At 37.4% G+C, this 16,687-nt stretch overlaps 1 protein-coding gene across 9 annotated transcripts in view; it reads right to left on the bottom strand.

Annotated features, from left to right (window-relative positions):
* The window catches only part of LOC113635287 (NACHT, LRR and PYD domains-containing protein 3-like), a 51,378-nt gene extending 34,929 nt beyond the window's left edge, over nucleotides 1-16,449 (bottom strand). For 3 of the 9 annotated variants that reach the window (XM_047803878.1, XM_047803872.1, XM_047803877.1), the window contains exons 1-4: nucleotides 8,837-9,048; nucleotides 5,736-5,870; nucleotides 4,942-5,058; nucleotides 3,261-3,344 (exon numbers count right to left, since the gene is read on the bottom strand). In XM_047803878.1, the coding sequence (XP_047659834.1) occupies nucleotides 3,261-3,344; nucleotides 4,942-5,058; nucleotides 5,736-5,788 (254 nt within the window). In that variant the 5' untranslated portion in view covers nucleotides 5,789-5,870; nucleotides 8,837-9,048. Of the gene's footprint in view, nucleotides 1-3,260; nucleotides 3,345-4,941; nucleotides 5,059-5,735; nucleotides 5,871-6,217; nucleotides 6,235-7,684; nucleotides 7,704-8,836; nucleotides 9,049-16,428 lie in introns of those variants that run through there. The other 6 variants (XM_047803874.1, XM_047803879.1, XM_047803876.1 and 3 more) reach the window with 6 other exon arrangements.
* Between the last annotated feature and the right edge of the window lie 238 nt (nucleotides 16,450-16,687).

Genomic DNA, 16,687 nt, shown 5'->3' with positions numbered 1-16,687 from the left:
GATCTTTTTCCATAGTGGATCCATGCTACCAGGGTTAAGAGATGTCCTCCAGGGGTCGACTCCGTGTGACAGAGGTGGGAAGTAACGGAGTAAAAATACTTTGTTACTGTATTTAAGTAAATTTTTCTGGTATCAGTACTTTACTCCACTATTTATTTTTCGGACAACTTTTTACATTTTTACACAAATATCTGTACTTTTTACTTCTTACATTTTCAAACAGACTCGTTACTTTTAGTATTATTTCTTCTCATTGAGTGCTGTTTCCAACCTATCATCCTATCATTGTGCGGCTTTTTCACCATGTGACTGGTGTACTGTATTATTTACTGGCTATCAGACATAGACTAAGGACAGAGCTGGAATCCCCCTACAGTTTGGGATATGGCCTTGGTGATACACTTGGTATACATTATATTTTCAAGAGTATTGGTTCACCTGACCTTTCCTGCTATATGTGGTTGTTTTCTGATCTCATCCCTTTGAACACCTTTGGGATGAATGTGAAAGCTGACTCCACCCTACCTCACCTACATCAGTGCCTGCCTTTCGTAACAATCCTGTGGCTGATGAACACAAATATCCATCAGCACTCTCCAAAATTATATATTCATATACATATACATACAAACACATATATCATATATATAAATCCATCCATATATATATAATTATATAAATAAAACATGACGTCCAGTTACCAGCATGACACTAAACAGGTAGTAGTAACGGCGACTTTTTACTTAAGTACATGTCAGAGCCCATACTTCTTTACTTTATCTTGAGTAAAAGAGTGTAGTCACTTTTACTGGAGTTTTTTAAAAAATGAGTATCTGTACTTCTACTTGAGTAAAGGATGTGTGCACTTTTGCCACCTCTGCTGTGTGACACCATTTTCTTTATGTTACAGAGATACAGCCTTTTAACCCTTCCATGAGTTTTCTAGAAGGTGCTTTCAAAGGTGCTCCTGGCTTCTCCCATCATCACTCCACGACGCTCAGCAGTGACCTGACGGACCCTTCTGTGCCGGCTCTTCGGACATCATTAAAGCTGCATGAGGTGACGGAAAAGGCTGCAAAGAACTGAATGACCACCTCTAGTTGAGTACAGGACACACAACCAGTGACCAGTATGGTTGTCATCCTCCTCATCTTGATCATCTGCCTTGGGACAGGGTTACCCGTGTCATGATTCAGCTCGGCCATGTGCAGTTTTGTTTACGTTTCTCGTCACGTGTCTGCCCCGCCTTCGTCTGCTCCTTCCTGTCACCACACCTGCTCCTTATTGTGTCATCAGTGTTTTGTATTTAAGTGTGCCGCGTTGCCGATGGCAGCGCGGAATCTACTGTTGTCCTGTCTTGTCTCTAGTCTGTGTCATGTTTCATGTTCCCTTTGTTATTAAACCCTGTTTTGTTTTGCTATCCTGCGTCTGGGTCCGCTTCCTGCCCCGCGTCATGACAGAAGATTCTGCCGCACCAGGACTCAGCAGGATAGCAGCTTGGACCGGCTGATTGTGGGAGCTTTTTTTTTTTTTTTTTTTTTTATTTTCTCCCCCGGACTTTGCAGGTTTGGTGACATCGGTCCGCATTTTTTCGGTGAGGGACGCCGCTTGGCATCCGGTTTCTCCGCGGGGGGCACCGCCTCACTTCCGGTTGCGGGCCATGTCGCCAGCTCGAGTTTTGTTTTGTTTTTTCGGTGTCCTGTGACATCGCCCCACATTTGTCCGGTGGGGGGCGTCACTTCACATTTTGTTCCCGTGGAGGGCGTCGCCCCACTTCCTGTTCGTGGGGGGGGTGTTGCAGGCCCGTATTTTTTGGATTTTCTGTTTTGTGGAGGATACATTTTTTTTTCTTCTTCCCCGCCCTCCCTTCCTTCCCGTTCCTGGTTCCTGAGGGGTGGGACCGACAGCGGTGCGTCGGGGGTTATGTGCGGCCCTTCAGCTCGGCTGCGGATGTCGCTCAGCCCTTCAGCTCGGCTGTAGACGTCACTCGGCCCTTTAGCTCGGCTGTGGATGTCGCTCGGCCCTTCAGCTCGGCTATGGAATGTGCCTTGCTCCCCCCACCTGCCTCGCTGTGTGCCTTGCTCTCCCCACCTGCCTCGCCGTGTGCCTTGCTCTCCCCACCTGCCTCGCCGTGTGCCTTGCTCTCCCCACCCGAACCCCATCTCGACCATCAAGACAGGTTGGAGCATCGGGAGCCGCGCCTTGGGGGGGCTCTGTCATGATTCAGCTCGGACTTTGGCCACGTGCAGTTTTGTTTACGTTTCTCGTCACGTGTCTCCCCCGCCTTCGTCTGCTCCTTCCTGTCACCAACCCTGCTCCTCATTGTGTCATCAGTGTTTTGTATTTAAGGGTGCCGCGTTGCTGATGGCAGCGCGGAATCTACTGTTGTCCTGTCTTGTCTTCAGTCTGTGTCATGTTTCGTGTTCCCTTTGTTATTAAACCCTGTTTTGTTTTGCTATCCTGCATCTGGGTCCGCTTCCTGCCCCGCGTCATGACAACCCGTCCAAGAGCATCCTCATGACAACAAATTCTGAGAAGTGACTGAGGGTCTGGCCCAGGCTAGGCAACATACTAATAGTGATTACTCGGTTAGCCCGGCTTCTAGACAAAAATAGATAATCATATATGAGTTGTTTATCCATTATAAGTTTATCATGGATAAAAGAGGGGAATTTATAGAATAGTTGCATAAAACAATCATTTTTGGTAATGTTATAGACTATCTGTAAAGAGCACATTGTTGTTTGACTCTCTCTCTCTCTCTCACACACACACACACACACACACACACACACACACACACACACACACACACACACACACACACAGATACATACACCCCCCCCCCACACACACACACACACACACACACACACAGACACACTCTTGTCCCTACCATAATTAGCCTTACCACAGATGGCCCTGCCACAATCATTCTTTATGTTGCCAACCATGGGAACTAAGGGAAGTATAGGTTCACTTCCCTGATAAGATATGAATTCATTGGGGTGACTGAGAGGTCACCTAAACACAGATGCACACACACATACCAACACACACACACTACACCCTCCCTCTTCTTGTATGACTATATATTCCTGCTTTTCCTAATAAACTTTGGAACTTCTCTTTGAAAGACTGACACATGTGTGTTTCATTGCGACTTTCCAAAGGCCTTGTGGAGAACAGAAACTGAGCAGAGGAACGAGAGGTTGAATTTTAGGTTACCCTACCCAGGGGGCAGATAAAAAGAGGGTTACCCTATCCAAGCGACGGATGAGAATTCCTTACACCCTGTATCTGTCATCTTCGTTTCTGTTCTGTCTCCTGTCTCCTGTAGATCGCTGTGAATGAAAATTGTAGCTGATCATTTCATCATTCCACACTACAGTAGTGGTAGTTTTCTCACTACTTAATACCACATGACTATGGAACATTATGGACCTGCAGTAAAATGTCTGGTCCTATTTTAACTCTAGTTATTCTAGGTTTATTTCTCTGTGTCTTTTAGGGATGTGACTGAATCCATCACTCTGAATGAACAGGTAATGTGTTCTAAACAGATACAAATACAGATACAGTTTTATAAGAAATCATGTCAGAAAAGTTAATGGGTATAAAATCCCTATAACCCGTATAACACTACAGCCTGAATGTGACACCAGTCCATCACACATAGGGGCAATTAATCTTCACCAGTCTACTGGTATGTCTTTGGGAGGTGGGAGGAAACTAGAGAACCTGAAGGATACCTACATGGAGAAGGAGAGAATATGTGTGACTCCACACAGACAGATACTGGGAACCATGAAACTGTGAGGCAGCAACTTGTGTTTCATTAAAACAGGATTTATTCAATAATAAAAACACATTTGTAGCCTAGTGGTCTAGGTCCTTAACTATTGATCAGACAGAAGGTTGTGAGTTTGAATCCCAGGTCTGCCACTGCAGGGCTCCCAGCAAGGCAGAGAGTTGTATAAAATGAGATCTAAAAGTTAGACACTCTAGATACGGGCGTCTGCCAGATGCCATAAATGTTCACATTTCTGTCAATCTGCAGATACTTTCATGATCTTTCTGTATGACTTCATTCAGTGCTTTTCTCTGTCTCAGAATTTAGTCTCAGAATAAAGGTTTGATCTGTGCTTTAATGTCCAGTACATGATTTAAGAAAAAAAAAATAGACATTGCCTGTGTCCATATATTGGTACAGTATTTACAATCACCATAAACACAAACCCTCTTCATGAACACAACACCAACCAATGGTGATCTCTTTCCCTAGAGTTTAAAACAAAAACATATCCTTAATTTATCCTTGACATTAATTTTAAAGTCAGTGTTGAATATTTACACTACATTTACAGCCAGACTTAAATTAACACTACATGCATTTCTGTGTGTAACTGACAGTATTATCACTAAAACTTTATAGTATAATATAAATATCATAACTATCAAAACTGCAGCTAATGACTGTGTAAATAAAATGTAACACTGAGTGTATTAAACATCCCTGTTCATGTCATACAGTAATCACACAAATGCTCTGTAGATTTCCTGATTGAATTCTGGTGTAACTCTAGAAGATTATTATTAATTTGTGGTCTAGTCTGCAAAGACCACACATACAGTGGAAAAATAAAAGTATTTTGAGATTTAAGGTATACGTACTTACAAACATGAATTTCACTGCATTAAAAAACAGCACATCAAACTAAGTGTCATTTATTTTAAAAGATACCACGAGTTCGCTTTTCAAGAAAAAAAGTTTACAATAAATAGACTTCAATATTAAGAATTTAATTACTGAATTTAGGCACAGGCTTCATTATAGATCATAATCAGTGTTTTAGTATTTAGTTTGTCACCCTGTTTATGTAGTTAAACTTCCCTTTAAGTGTGACTTTAGCAGTGACATTAACAGTGAGGAGACATTACCTGTGTAGAAGTGATGTGTCTCCATCTTTAAACCTCAGAGGAGAATCCATAGAACAGTCACTCTTCATGGAGATACAGCTGTGTGTTGGTGATTCTGATCTCTTTCTCTGGAGTTTACTTTACAACATTATACACAGTCCTTTAGTCATTTATATAGACTCTTTATTTTACTTATATTAAACAATACATTTTTCTGTGAATTAGTGACTGGTAGATGTGTATAGTTATATATATATACCCTTCTCAGCCACTCTCCTCCTTATTTAGGTCACTTGCTGCAGCTAAAGCCTGTCACATACTGTATAACACCCGATCCTCACTTCATTTTCAATTAAGCATTCCTAAAACCAACTCTGCATTTGGTCTTGCATCTTTTCAATCTGCTGCCACTCGTGACTAGAATGCTTTGCAAAATACTCTGAAACTGGATAAATTTATTCAAATTTCATCCTTTAAAATTATTATATCATATTTGTTCACAGATATCTGCAGTTGCTTCTCTACATAATTTTGTTTTAAAATGTATTTATGTAATTGTTAACCTGTATGTATTTTTAATGCTATGTATTTATTTTAGCCCTACTTCCCTTTCCCTAAGTGCTTATTCCACTTGTCAGGCCGCCATTGTAAATAAGAACCTGTTCTTAATGACCTGCCTGTAAAAATAAAGGTTAAACAAACAAACAAACAATATACTGTAATAGTAAAACATTTGGTTAAATCATTACATATTTACTAATAATAATTTAGATGTGAATATTTAATGACTAGAACACAAGGATGTTGTAGATTACCAGTTGTTTGATGGTGTAGAAACATTATCTATGTCCAGATCAGGAGTCTCCATCTTTAAATATTAGTAAAGTTTACACAAACACACAGCTGAGTCCTGAAGAGTCTGATCTCTTCTGATGGAATGGATCACACTCCTAGAAAACACACAAACAAATGTGCAATTAAATTATTACATGAATCTTTTTTCTTAAAAAATGGCTTCATAGATTTAATTAAAAGAAATTCTTTGTTTATGTAGCACAGTGAGTGAGTTGTTTATTGCACTAGAAATGTTGGAGAGTTAAAATGGTTGAACTCAATGTGCACCTTGCATTATCCAGTGAATAAGTGTTGTAAACAGGAGTTGATGATAACAGTAATTCTGTTGTATAACCAGTGGATCATGTGAACACATTCATGTGAAGTCTCACATGAGGTAACGAGTGAGACTCTCACACACACACTCACACACACACACACTCAGAGTGACTGTGTATTTTACATTTAGCTTTCATGTCCCAGATTGTGTTGAATGTGGAAGCAATCCGTGGATCCAACATTCTCAACATAAAAGAAATGTTGCCAGTTCTGCACAAGACATAATTCCCATGCAGGCTTGTGCTTCAGAGGGCAGCAACCCTGCCTGTGAGAGAGAAAAGTGAAGATACCCTACCTGTGTGAGGCAGAACTAGAAGGTGCAGGATCCTTCTATGTGAAGAACTACCAAGTGATTGAGAATCTCTACTAAAAGTGACTAATAGAATTTAAATAAATGTACATAATAGGTTACTTATAGGCCTTTATAATTAAGCCTGTTTTAAGGTTATTGGGCAAACAAGATAAATGAAATGTTTTATTAGTTTAATAGGGTAGGTTTATTATTAATTTGTGATGCAATATGTTTGGCACTTCACTATGACTGAACAATTGATCTGAATAATTGATTGACTGAATAACTGATCAATTTTATCACTGTGTGGTATTGACATTTTGTACCTCCAAATAAAACTTTAACAAACCTCAAAAGGTTTAAAATAAGCAAGATTTTTTTTTTACTATAATGTGGTCTTAATTTAGGTGTGTGCTTAAAGGGAACAGAAATGTACCCAATAAGCACATTCAGTCTTTTTTAATTTAATGAATTGTATCTTAATTTAAATACATTATTCTTTTGAAATATTTGATATTATTGTCTGAGAGATTAATATTTTATTTTAACATAACTTTTCCTAATGAAACATGTGACTTGAACTCAACAGAATATCTTGACGGAGATTTGGTGAGCTTAATAGGTATGTTTACCCTAATATCACTATTTAGGTATTAAGATTATTTTTCTAACTATTTTTGTTTTATTTTATAACCAAAAAAACTCCAAGAGTAACAAGTAACAACCTAAATATACGCTACACAGAATGATATCTAGTGGTTATTTTAGTAACTATTAGTGTTTTTTATACAGGAATTCAGCATTAACAGTGCAATGCTATAGTTATTTTTATTTATTTATTTATTTATTTATTTATTTATTTATTTATTTATTTATTTGCATTTTGGACTTTTTATCTGACACTATTTTATTATACTCTTAAAAAAGCATTTCACTGCATGTCATACTGAGTTAAAATTTTCATTTTACTTCAATTTGTGTCCAAATAGTTATTTATAAACTAATCTATGAACAAACAATCTAATTATCTAAGCAAAGCTCAATAACTCTTTTAAATGTTAGCTAGCGCAAATTAGCTCTTAGTTAATCTCTTAATTTTTAATGTATGGTCTGGAAACCAAAAATTGTTTTACTTCATTTGCGGTTTAATTTTCTTTACAAAAAAGGTTACATTTATTTGTTTGTTTGTTTGTTTGTTTGTTTGTTTATGATTTCCGGTGATATTTTTTGTTGTTTCTCATTCCTGGAATTTGAAACCAAACACAAATAAAGATGATTTTACACGATACTATTACTCACTGTTAGTAAAGTCCTTGTTCTGAGACATTAATGTCACTATTTCTGCCACATTAAAGATGTTTAACTTGTCTCAACGCTTCCTGAGTCGAGACATAGAGAGAGACCGACTTTTACTTTCGAAATAAACATATATTAAGAGTCATGTGTCGTTTCAGGATGAGTCGACTCTTTGAGTCGGCTCCTTTGGTGATTCGGAGGGAACTGAAAAACTAACAATGAGTAAAATAGTTCTTTCACAAACATACTGATATGAATTCAACACAAAATATCTACTGAAATATTGAACTAAAAATTGCTAGTAAATATATTGGCTTTTTTTTTTTTAGATCTGTCCAACAATGGTGTATAACTGTTTAAATTTTAATATATAAATTATTTATTAGTATACATTTTGTATACTTGTATTTGTATACAAATTGTATACTAATACAAATATTTTGTATACTTGTATACTTGGAATTAATGAAAAAAATATTGTATTTGGGAGTCAAAGTCACCAGGCAGCTTTGCTATGTCAAAATCTTTGGTTTTGTTGACATTAAGGAAAAAATGTGTTCATCAAAATATTTTACCCTTAAAATCTGTAGATTTAAAAATGCCAATTTGATACTGTATTTTTATGTGACTGTTTTGCTCATCATTTAAGTTCTGAATTTTATGATAGAAAATGTTCATTTGGTTCCTTTATGTCTTTAACTAAATTATTGCTCAAATCTGCAAATGGATAATTTCAACATGCCTGAATCTGAATTTAATAAATGCAGGAATAAATCTAATTGTAATACTTTCTATGTTATTTTCTTTTATTTACATGATATTTTTTATATTTTACATATAATATTACAACTATCAGATTTAAATATAGTAAACATTAGTCTTTTTAATGCTTACTTTGCAGATACTTTACAATTCAGAAAACAATCCATTTTTATTTTTTATTCTAACCATGCAACATAGAATGTTTTAAGTGCTTTTTTTTATTTGTGCTCTGGAACTATTTTGTATTTTGTAAGCCTAAGAAATAAGGACTAAAACTATTAAAAAGTCAGTTATAATGTTTCAGTTTGATCATTTGTCATCTTTAACAAAGTTAAGATTTTTTCCGATACAATCAAGTTGAGTCTCAAATCAGTTCTCCTTCAACTTTCTTACCTTGCTCAGATCAGAGGAGTCCTTTTTCACTATATGTGTCGGTAGTAGAAAAATCTGAACACATCTTACACAATGCCCTGATTACCAAGAGAAATGGTAAACTAACCAACATAATGGTCTTCTTAAAGTCCTGTTTTCACATGAGAAAATAAGTGGCAGATACAACATGAGAGGTCACTGATTCACACCTTGCCACATAGTCTCACTGTTGTCTTTACAAATGACTCACCCAGAAGTTTTTTATGTCAGTGGTTAATGTTATGCCAGTTTGAACTTTCATCTCTAGTTTTGTTTCATTATTAACACAGCTATCTGTGTTTAGGTATAGTTACAGTCGATGCTACAGGAATATGCAGTTCTTAAACTGTAAATATATGTAGAAAATGTTTTTACCTTCACTATAAACATTTAAAATTTTAATTCAAATTATTGCTAATTGTATTTATTTTTTCTGCACTAAATTGTATTAAACAAGAAAAATATCTTGTTTAAAATCATTTCTGAATCTGGACATTTTAAGTAGTATAAAAAGGATCAGCAAATACAACCCCAACTAAAAAAAGTTGGGACAGTATGAAAAGCACAAATAAAAAAGAAAGTGACTTGTATTTCATTTGTATTTGACTTGTATTTCATTGCAGACAATGTGAACACAAAATATTTCATGTTTTGTCTGGTCAGCTTAATTTCATTTGTAATTATAAAATCCTTTTCTGTTATTCAGACCTGCAACATATTAAAAAAAAGGTTGGGGCAGGAGCAATTTAGGGCTAGTAATCGGTTAAATTGGTTAAATAACGATGCGATTTGAAACAGGTGATGTCAACAGGTGATTGTAATTATGATTTGGTACAAAATCAGCATCCAAGAAAGGTCTAGTCCTTCAAGGAATGTGGAGGAATTTCAGTGCGTAAAGGACAAGGGCGCAAGCCTAAGCTGAACAACCGTAATCTCTGATCCCTCAAGCAGCACTGAATCAAGAATCATGATTCATCTACAGTATAAGCGATATAACCACATGGGCTCAGGACTCAGGACTTTGGCAAACCTTTGTCAAGTGCCACAGTACGTAGTTACATCCACAAATGGCAGTTAAAACTGTACTTTGCCAAAAGGAAACCCTATGTTAACAGTGTCCAGAAGCGCCGTCGACTTCTCTGGGCTCAGAGGCATCGGGAATGGCAACGGAAATACCATCAGTCAGTAGAAACATGTACTGTGGTCAGACGTATCAGTATTTCAGGTATTTTTGGGGAGAAATGGATGCCGTGTGCTCCGGATCTTAGAAGAAATAGATTATCCAGATCCTTACCAGCAACAAGTCCAAAAGCCAGGGTCTGTCATGGTATGAGGTTGTGTCAGTGCCCTTGGCAAAGGTAACTTGCACTCTGTGATGGCACCATTGCTGAAAAGTACGTAGAGATTTTGGAGCACAATATGCTGCAATCAAGAAGATATCTTTTCCAAAGACGTCCATGCATATTTCAACAAGATAATGCAAAACCACATTCTGCACACATTAAAGTCCTGGCTGCGGAGGAAGAGGATACAGGTACTTGACTGGCCAGCCTGCAGTCCTGACCTGTCTCCAATAGAGAATGTGTGGCACTTTTTGAAGCGCAAAATGTGACAACAAAGACCCCATACACTCTAAAAAATGCTGGGTTGTTTATTCAACCCAAATGCTGGGTTGAGGGCAGTGAGTAGGACTTTGGGCTCTTTTAACCCAAGTGTGGGTTGAAAATTGTTATAACCAGTGTTGTATAAAGTACTAGAAAGCAATACTTTAGTACAAGTATCGTACTAGAAAAAGTATTTGGTACAAGTGAAAGTCACCTTTTTAGAATATTACTCAAGTAAAAGTTTTAAAGTATCTGATATTTACTGTACTTAAGTATTTGAAGTAAAAGTAAAATGTAAAATTTCAGGGATTTGTGGTAGGCATAAGAGCAGGGGTGGTTCTAGGGTTTCATCTTTAGGGGTTTTAGCCCTCAGTGAGAATTTAAAACAAGAAGAGTTTTATATTATATATTATATGACTACATATTGAGCCAAAAGTTATGGTATTATTAAATAACAAAAGAGGACACTAAAATTTTATGCATGATGTAATGATGCCAGTCTTGAATCAGATCAGTTCCTGTATGTGTGCATTCTCTACAAACAGTGAGTCCAATGAATGTATTCATTAATAAAAAAAATATTCACAAGACAAAGACCACATGAATAAATGTTATTTTTACTTAGTATTGTATGGATGTTTGCATTAATAGTTTGTTTGTGCTACAACTCTAGTAATAAGAATAGTGACATTTCACTGCTTTTGGTTGCCGTCTTTGCGTCTTTCTGCCAATTAACGTTATAGATAAACGCCTCCAGCTCTGACTGCGCGTGCACCTGTGCTTCTCCATATAGCGTGCGAAGCGTAATGCAATCTAGGAGCAGTGATTCGCCAAACCTCCCTTATTACAGTCACACACATTTCTTCTGATTTTATTTTGTAGTAACGGGTAACGAAGATGCTTAGTGGGAATATAACGGAGTAAAAGTTTACATTTTATCTAGGAAATGTAGTGGAGTAAAAATGAAAGTTGACATAAATTTAAATAGCGAAGTAAAGTACAGGTACGTGACATTTCTACTTAAGTACAGTAACGAAGTATTTGTACTCCGTTACATTACAACACTGGCTATAACCCAGCGGCGATGGGTTGGGAACACGGACGTTAAAGAGAGCATGCACGTCAACCCGAAAATCAGACAACACCTGTGCGAGAAGCCGCCATCTTTGCGTCTTCAGATGAAAGCGAGTGAAATTCTGTTTGAAACGTAAGTTATTCAATATGTATTTAACGATGTTCATAGCGATAAAAAAATCTGCTTTATGTTATGAATGTTACGAATGTTATATGTGCAATTTAGGCTTTCAGTCGGTTTTTATTACCTCAGACTCACGACAGATCCCAAATCAGTGAGCAGGTGAGCGCGTGTGGCATCTTCTTCGGAGCTTGGAAGGAATAAGGTAAATGCTTTTTAACTATATTATTTTTGTACATGTTAAATCTACTTTATTATAAATGATTTCTGTGTTAGATACGGGTTTGAGATGGCGGAGTTTACTTGATGGTGACATATTTTGTTAGGACATCCAATTTCCTGCTCTGCTTTTACATTTTGTTTAACTTCACTGTGAGGTTGAAACAAGCGGGAATGTCTGAGGTCAGCTCAGGCTAAATAACATTAAGGTTTGAAACTAAAAATGTTCAACTGCCGTTTTATTCGTGACACACCCAGGATCATTAGGATAATTTAGGAGCAATTCTTGGATAAAATGCCTTTTGATTGACATTTATATTTTCTATGTAATTAGTTGATGGCAGCAAGCAGTGTTCCCTGGTGTGGCAGTTTGGTGTATGGACTTCCTGGAGAGGAGACACCAGCAGTAAGAGTTCTTCCAGCATTCATTTTTGCAGACGGACTGTAACTTTATTTGTTTTTTTATTATTAATTGTGCTTCGGCATCCGTCCGTCTTCGAGAGACGATGGTGTAGCTTCCAGTTTGGGTGTCCTATCTGCACCTTTGCAAGTGGCTGAAAAGTCCAATCCTGGAGTGACAGTCTCTGTTGCACTTGCTGCAGGTAAATGCTGATGCTTGCTGAGGCTGTTGTTGGTTTGCCTCCTGGCTCTCTTTGCTCCTCGGCTTTCTGAGCACCCTGTCTGACAGCAAGACGCCAAGCGGGGCGATTGTCAGCACAGCTCTCCCAGTTGTTTACGTTGATGTTGGCCATCTTCATTTCCTTTTTGCAGATATCTTTGTATCGCAGACGTGGCTGTCCGGTCAGTCATGCACCATCTGCTACTGTAGCTCGCTGTACAGCAGGTCCTGGGATATGCGGCCTGGGTCCATTCTCCTAACATGGCCGAGCCAGCGAAGGTGCCTCTCGCTGAGAATTGTGAACATGCCGTTCATGCCAGTGCGTTCCAGAACCTCTTTGTTGGGTCCTGCCACTCAATACGCAGAATGTGCCGCAAGCATCTCAGGGGGAAGCTGCTGAGTTTCACCTCGTGATCGCATAGGCTGTCCATGCCTCGCTGTAGAGGAGTGTGCTGAGCACACAGGCCTGGTAGACATGTAGTTTGGTCTTCTCAGTGAGGTTGTGGTTGTTCCAGACCCTCTGGTTCAGTCTGGCCATAACTGCTGATGCTTTGGCAATCTGGCCGTTGACATCAGTATCAACGGAGAGCGAATTGTAGATGGTGGACCCAAGGTATGTACAGATGTGGCCTTTAAGAACGAACGTCTTCTCCCGCAGCATTCGGCAATTAGTGCCACAGTTTACCGCAGCTTTCTGCACTTCTGTTTGGGGGGCTATCTTAGCAATCACCTTAATGTGTTTCGCTTCACAGAATATCCACCAGGTGGTGCATAAGAACCCTGTTTCTCTTAAACACTCAAAGGTTTTTTAAGATTGTATAATATGTTTAAACTATTAATTTACAGTTAAAAATTTTAGATTTTTTTTATTTTACTTCACATTACATCAGAATTGCGAGAAAACATCCACAATAAATTATAATTATAAAGACGTATGAAACACCGTTGGCTATGGGATTTTTTAAATTAACATTTGTTCTTCTTCGTATTATTATTATTATTATTATTATTATTATTATTATTATTATTATTATGATGATGATGTAATATCTCTAAAATCATTTATTTGCATTGCATTAATTTTGTACATTTACAGGTGCACAGATACTGGCTAATTTTAATTTCATTAAGACACTGCTGTGTTCTGTATTGATCGATGTTCTGTAAATTTGTACTTAACAATTTACTTTAAATTTAAATTGACATTAAAAATGGTCAAAATGGTTTCAAAACAATCTCCTGGCTTTGAAATATACGAGCCTGTAATTGTGTCTTGTGTTTTGTGTCTCTAGAGTGAAAATAATTCAATATTTCTGGTTTTTTTTTTACTAGAAAATGAGGCATTTTTGCATATTAATGAGGCTTATTATACCAAATATTACAACAATTTTTTGCAAAATATATGTTAATATGTTTTAAACAAGTTATACAAAAAAAAGGCTATCATATAAGCAGTCAAAACAGACAAGGTCAAGTTGACTTGGCACTCCTAATTTGCATAGGAATTCAGAAAAGGTCTGCAGGAGGGTTAAATTATGCAATATCGACCCATTTTTTATGTTATAAACATTTCATCTGAAATACTCTTTAAGTTATGCAGTAAATAGCATTTGAACAAAGTAACTGCAAGAAAAAAGCTTGTGCTTTGTATTAACCATTTGTTGATTACGTAAAACTGTCCTTATTGCTGTAAATATAAGTTATGCAGTAAATAGCATTTAACAGAGCAATACTATAGTCATTTTATTTTATTTTCCATTTTTCAATTTGCTAAATGGAAAATAATGCATTTCATGAAAAAATCATTTCACTGCATGTCATACTTAATCATAATTAAAATAAAATTGTACTTCAATTTGTGTCCAAATAGTTATTTATAAACTAATCTAAGAACAATCAATCTAATTAAGCAAAGCTCAACCACTCTATTAAATGTTAGCTAGAGCAAATTAGCTCTTAGTTAATCTCTTTATTTTTAATGTATGGTCTGGAAACCAAAAATTGTTATCCAGGCTTAAAGCCAGCTGATTTCATTTGGTAAAGAGGAGACTGAAGGAGAAAACCCCAAAAACAAACAAGTGAAGGAAGCTACATGTGCCTGTGTTCAGTAGTTTCCTGCTTTGTTCAGTTTTTTATTTATAACACTCATTTTATCAGCAACAGGTTTCAGAAAAGGTTTTACTTCATTTATAGTTTAATTTTATTTACAAAAAAAAGTTTTCTTTTCTTTCTTTCTTTCTTTCTTTCTTTCTTTCTTTCTTTCTTTCTTTCTTTCTTTCTTTCTTTCTTTCTTTCTTTCTTTCTTTCTTTAGTACTTGTCAGTGTTGGGAATCCCAGTCTTCATCCCACACACCCCTCACACACACCCTTCATCCCACACACCCCTCACACACACTCTTCATCCCACACACCCCTCACACACACCCTTCATCCCACACACCCCTCACACACACTCTTCATGCCACACACCCCTCACACACACTCTTCATCCCACACACCCCTCACACACACTCTTCATCCCACACTCCCCTCATACACACACTCTTCATCCTACACACCCCTCACACACACACACACACTCTTCATCCCACACAAGTCTCCTCACACACACTCTTCATCCCACAAAAGTCTCCTCACACACACACTCTTCATCCCACACTCCCCTCACACACACAATCTTCATCCCACACTCCCCTCACACACACACTCTTCATCCCACACTCTCCTCACACACACACACTATTCATCCCACACAAGTCTCCTCACACACACTCTTCATCCCACACACCCGTCACCAGTGTTGGGCAATAACGCATTACTGTAACGCAGTTACTTTTCACAGTAACTAACACTGTAAGCAGGGCTGGCAAGTGTCACGCTTTGAGAGTGGCAGTCACGCATTGCGGCCTTTTCTCACACTCTCCCACCACACATCGTATTTCTCACGCAGAAAAACTTTGACTATCATATATTTAATATGCCGCAGTTCCCAAAATGTACTGTATCTGTCCACACCCTAACCCTATTTGAGCCTGACACTTATCAGCCAATCAAAAAAAAAAAAAAAGAGCCTACACAATTAAGATTTAACACAACAACAATTGAAAAAAAAAAAAAAAAAAACATTCTTTAGCTATTTTCGATGGTCGGTTTGAACAAAACCTCAAAACGAAACCATCATGACCCTAAAAATGTCTCGGCTTGAGCCGAACTGTTTTATATGGGAGCAACATTACAAATGATAACGGAGTCTAAAAAGGCAACAAACACTTACAATAAACACCACCAGTCATAATATCTCTCTCTCTCTCTGTCTCTCTCTCTCTCACACACACACACACACACACACACACACACACACACACACACACACACACACATTGGAGATGTCACGCTTGCCTGTCTTCAAAACTTGAGAGCCCTGCAGACTGTAATGCATTACTTTTTAAATAAAGTAACTCAGTTAACGTTACTATATGGTGCATTACCCGTTACTTTTATAAATTAGTTCATTAGGAAGAGGTGTAGCCTACAAACTAACCTGTTTACAGCAGCAATACATTGTACGATTGGTGGATGCCAACCTGTAAACACGAAGAAGACGCGCTGTGGGCGTGTTTCTGTTTATTGAAGTATGCACGGCAAGTCAAGGCAAGTCAAGGCGAGTTTCTCTATGTGGAAATATGCTCATTATTTATTTAATAAAGTTACTAAAACGTTACTAATAACAGTAATGCATTACGTTTTGGTGTAAGTAATCAACAAAGTAATTGAGTTACTTTTTGAATGAAGTACATTAACTAGTAACTTTATCCAGCACAACACTGGTACTTGCGATTCCTGATGGAAATCTTGATGATAGTTTTTGTGGTTTCTCCTTCCTTGAATTTGAAACCAGACACAAATAAAGATAATTTTACACTATACTATAACTCACCGTTAGTAAAGTCCTTGTTCTAAACCATTAATGTCACCGTTTCTGCCACATTAAAGAAGTTTAACTTGTCTGAACGCTTCCTAAAATGGAGTCGAGACATAGAGTGAGACCGACTTTCACTTTCGAAATAAATATATATTAGGAGTCATGTTTTGGGATGAGTCAACTCTTTGAGTCGGGTCCTTTGGTGATTCGGTGAGAACTGAAAAACTAACGATGAGTAAAATAGTTCTTTCACAAACATACTGATATGAATTCA

Source organism: Tachysurus fulvidraco, chromosome 19 (genome assembly GCF_022655615.1).
Source record: "Tachysurus fulvidraco isolate hzauxx_2018 chromosome 19, HZAU_PFXX_2.0, whole genome shotgun sequence".
NCBI lineage: Eukaryota > Metazoa > Chordata > Actinopteri > Siluriformes > Bagridae > Tachysurus > Tachysurus fulvidraco.
This window is presented reverse-complemented; position numbering and strand designations above follow the sequence as displayed.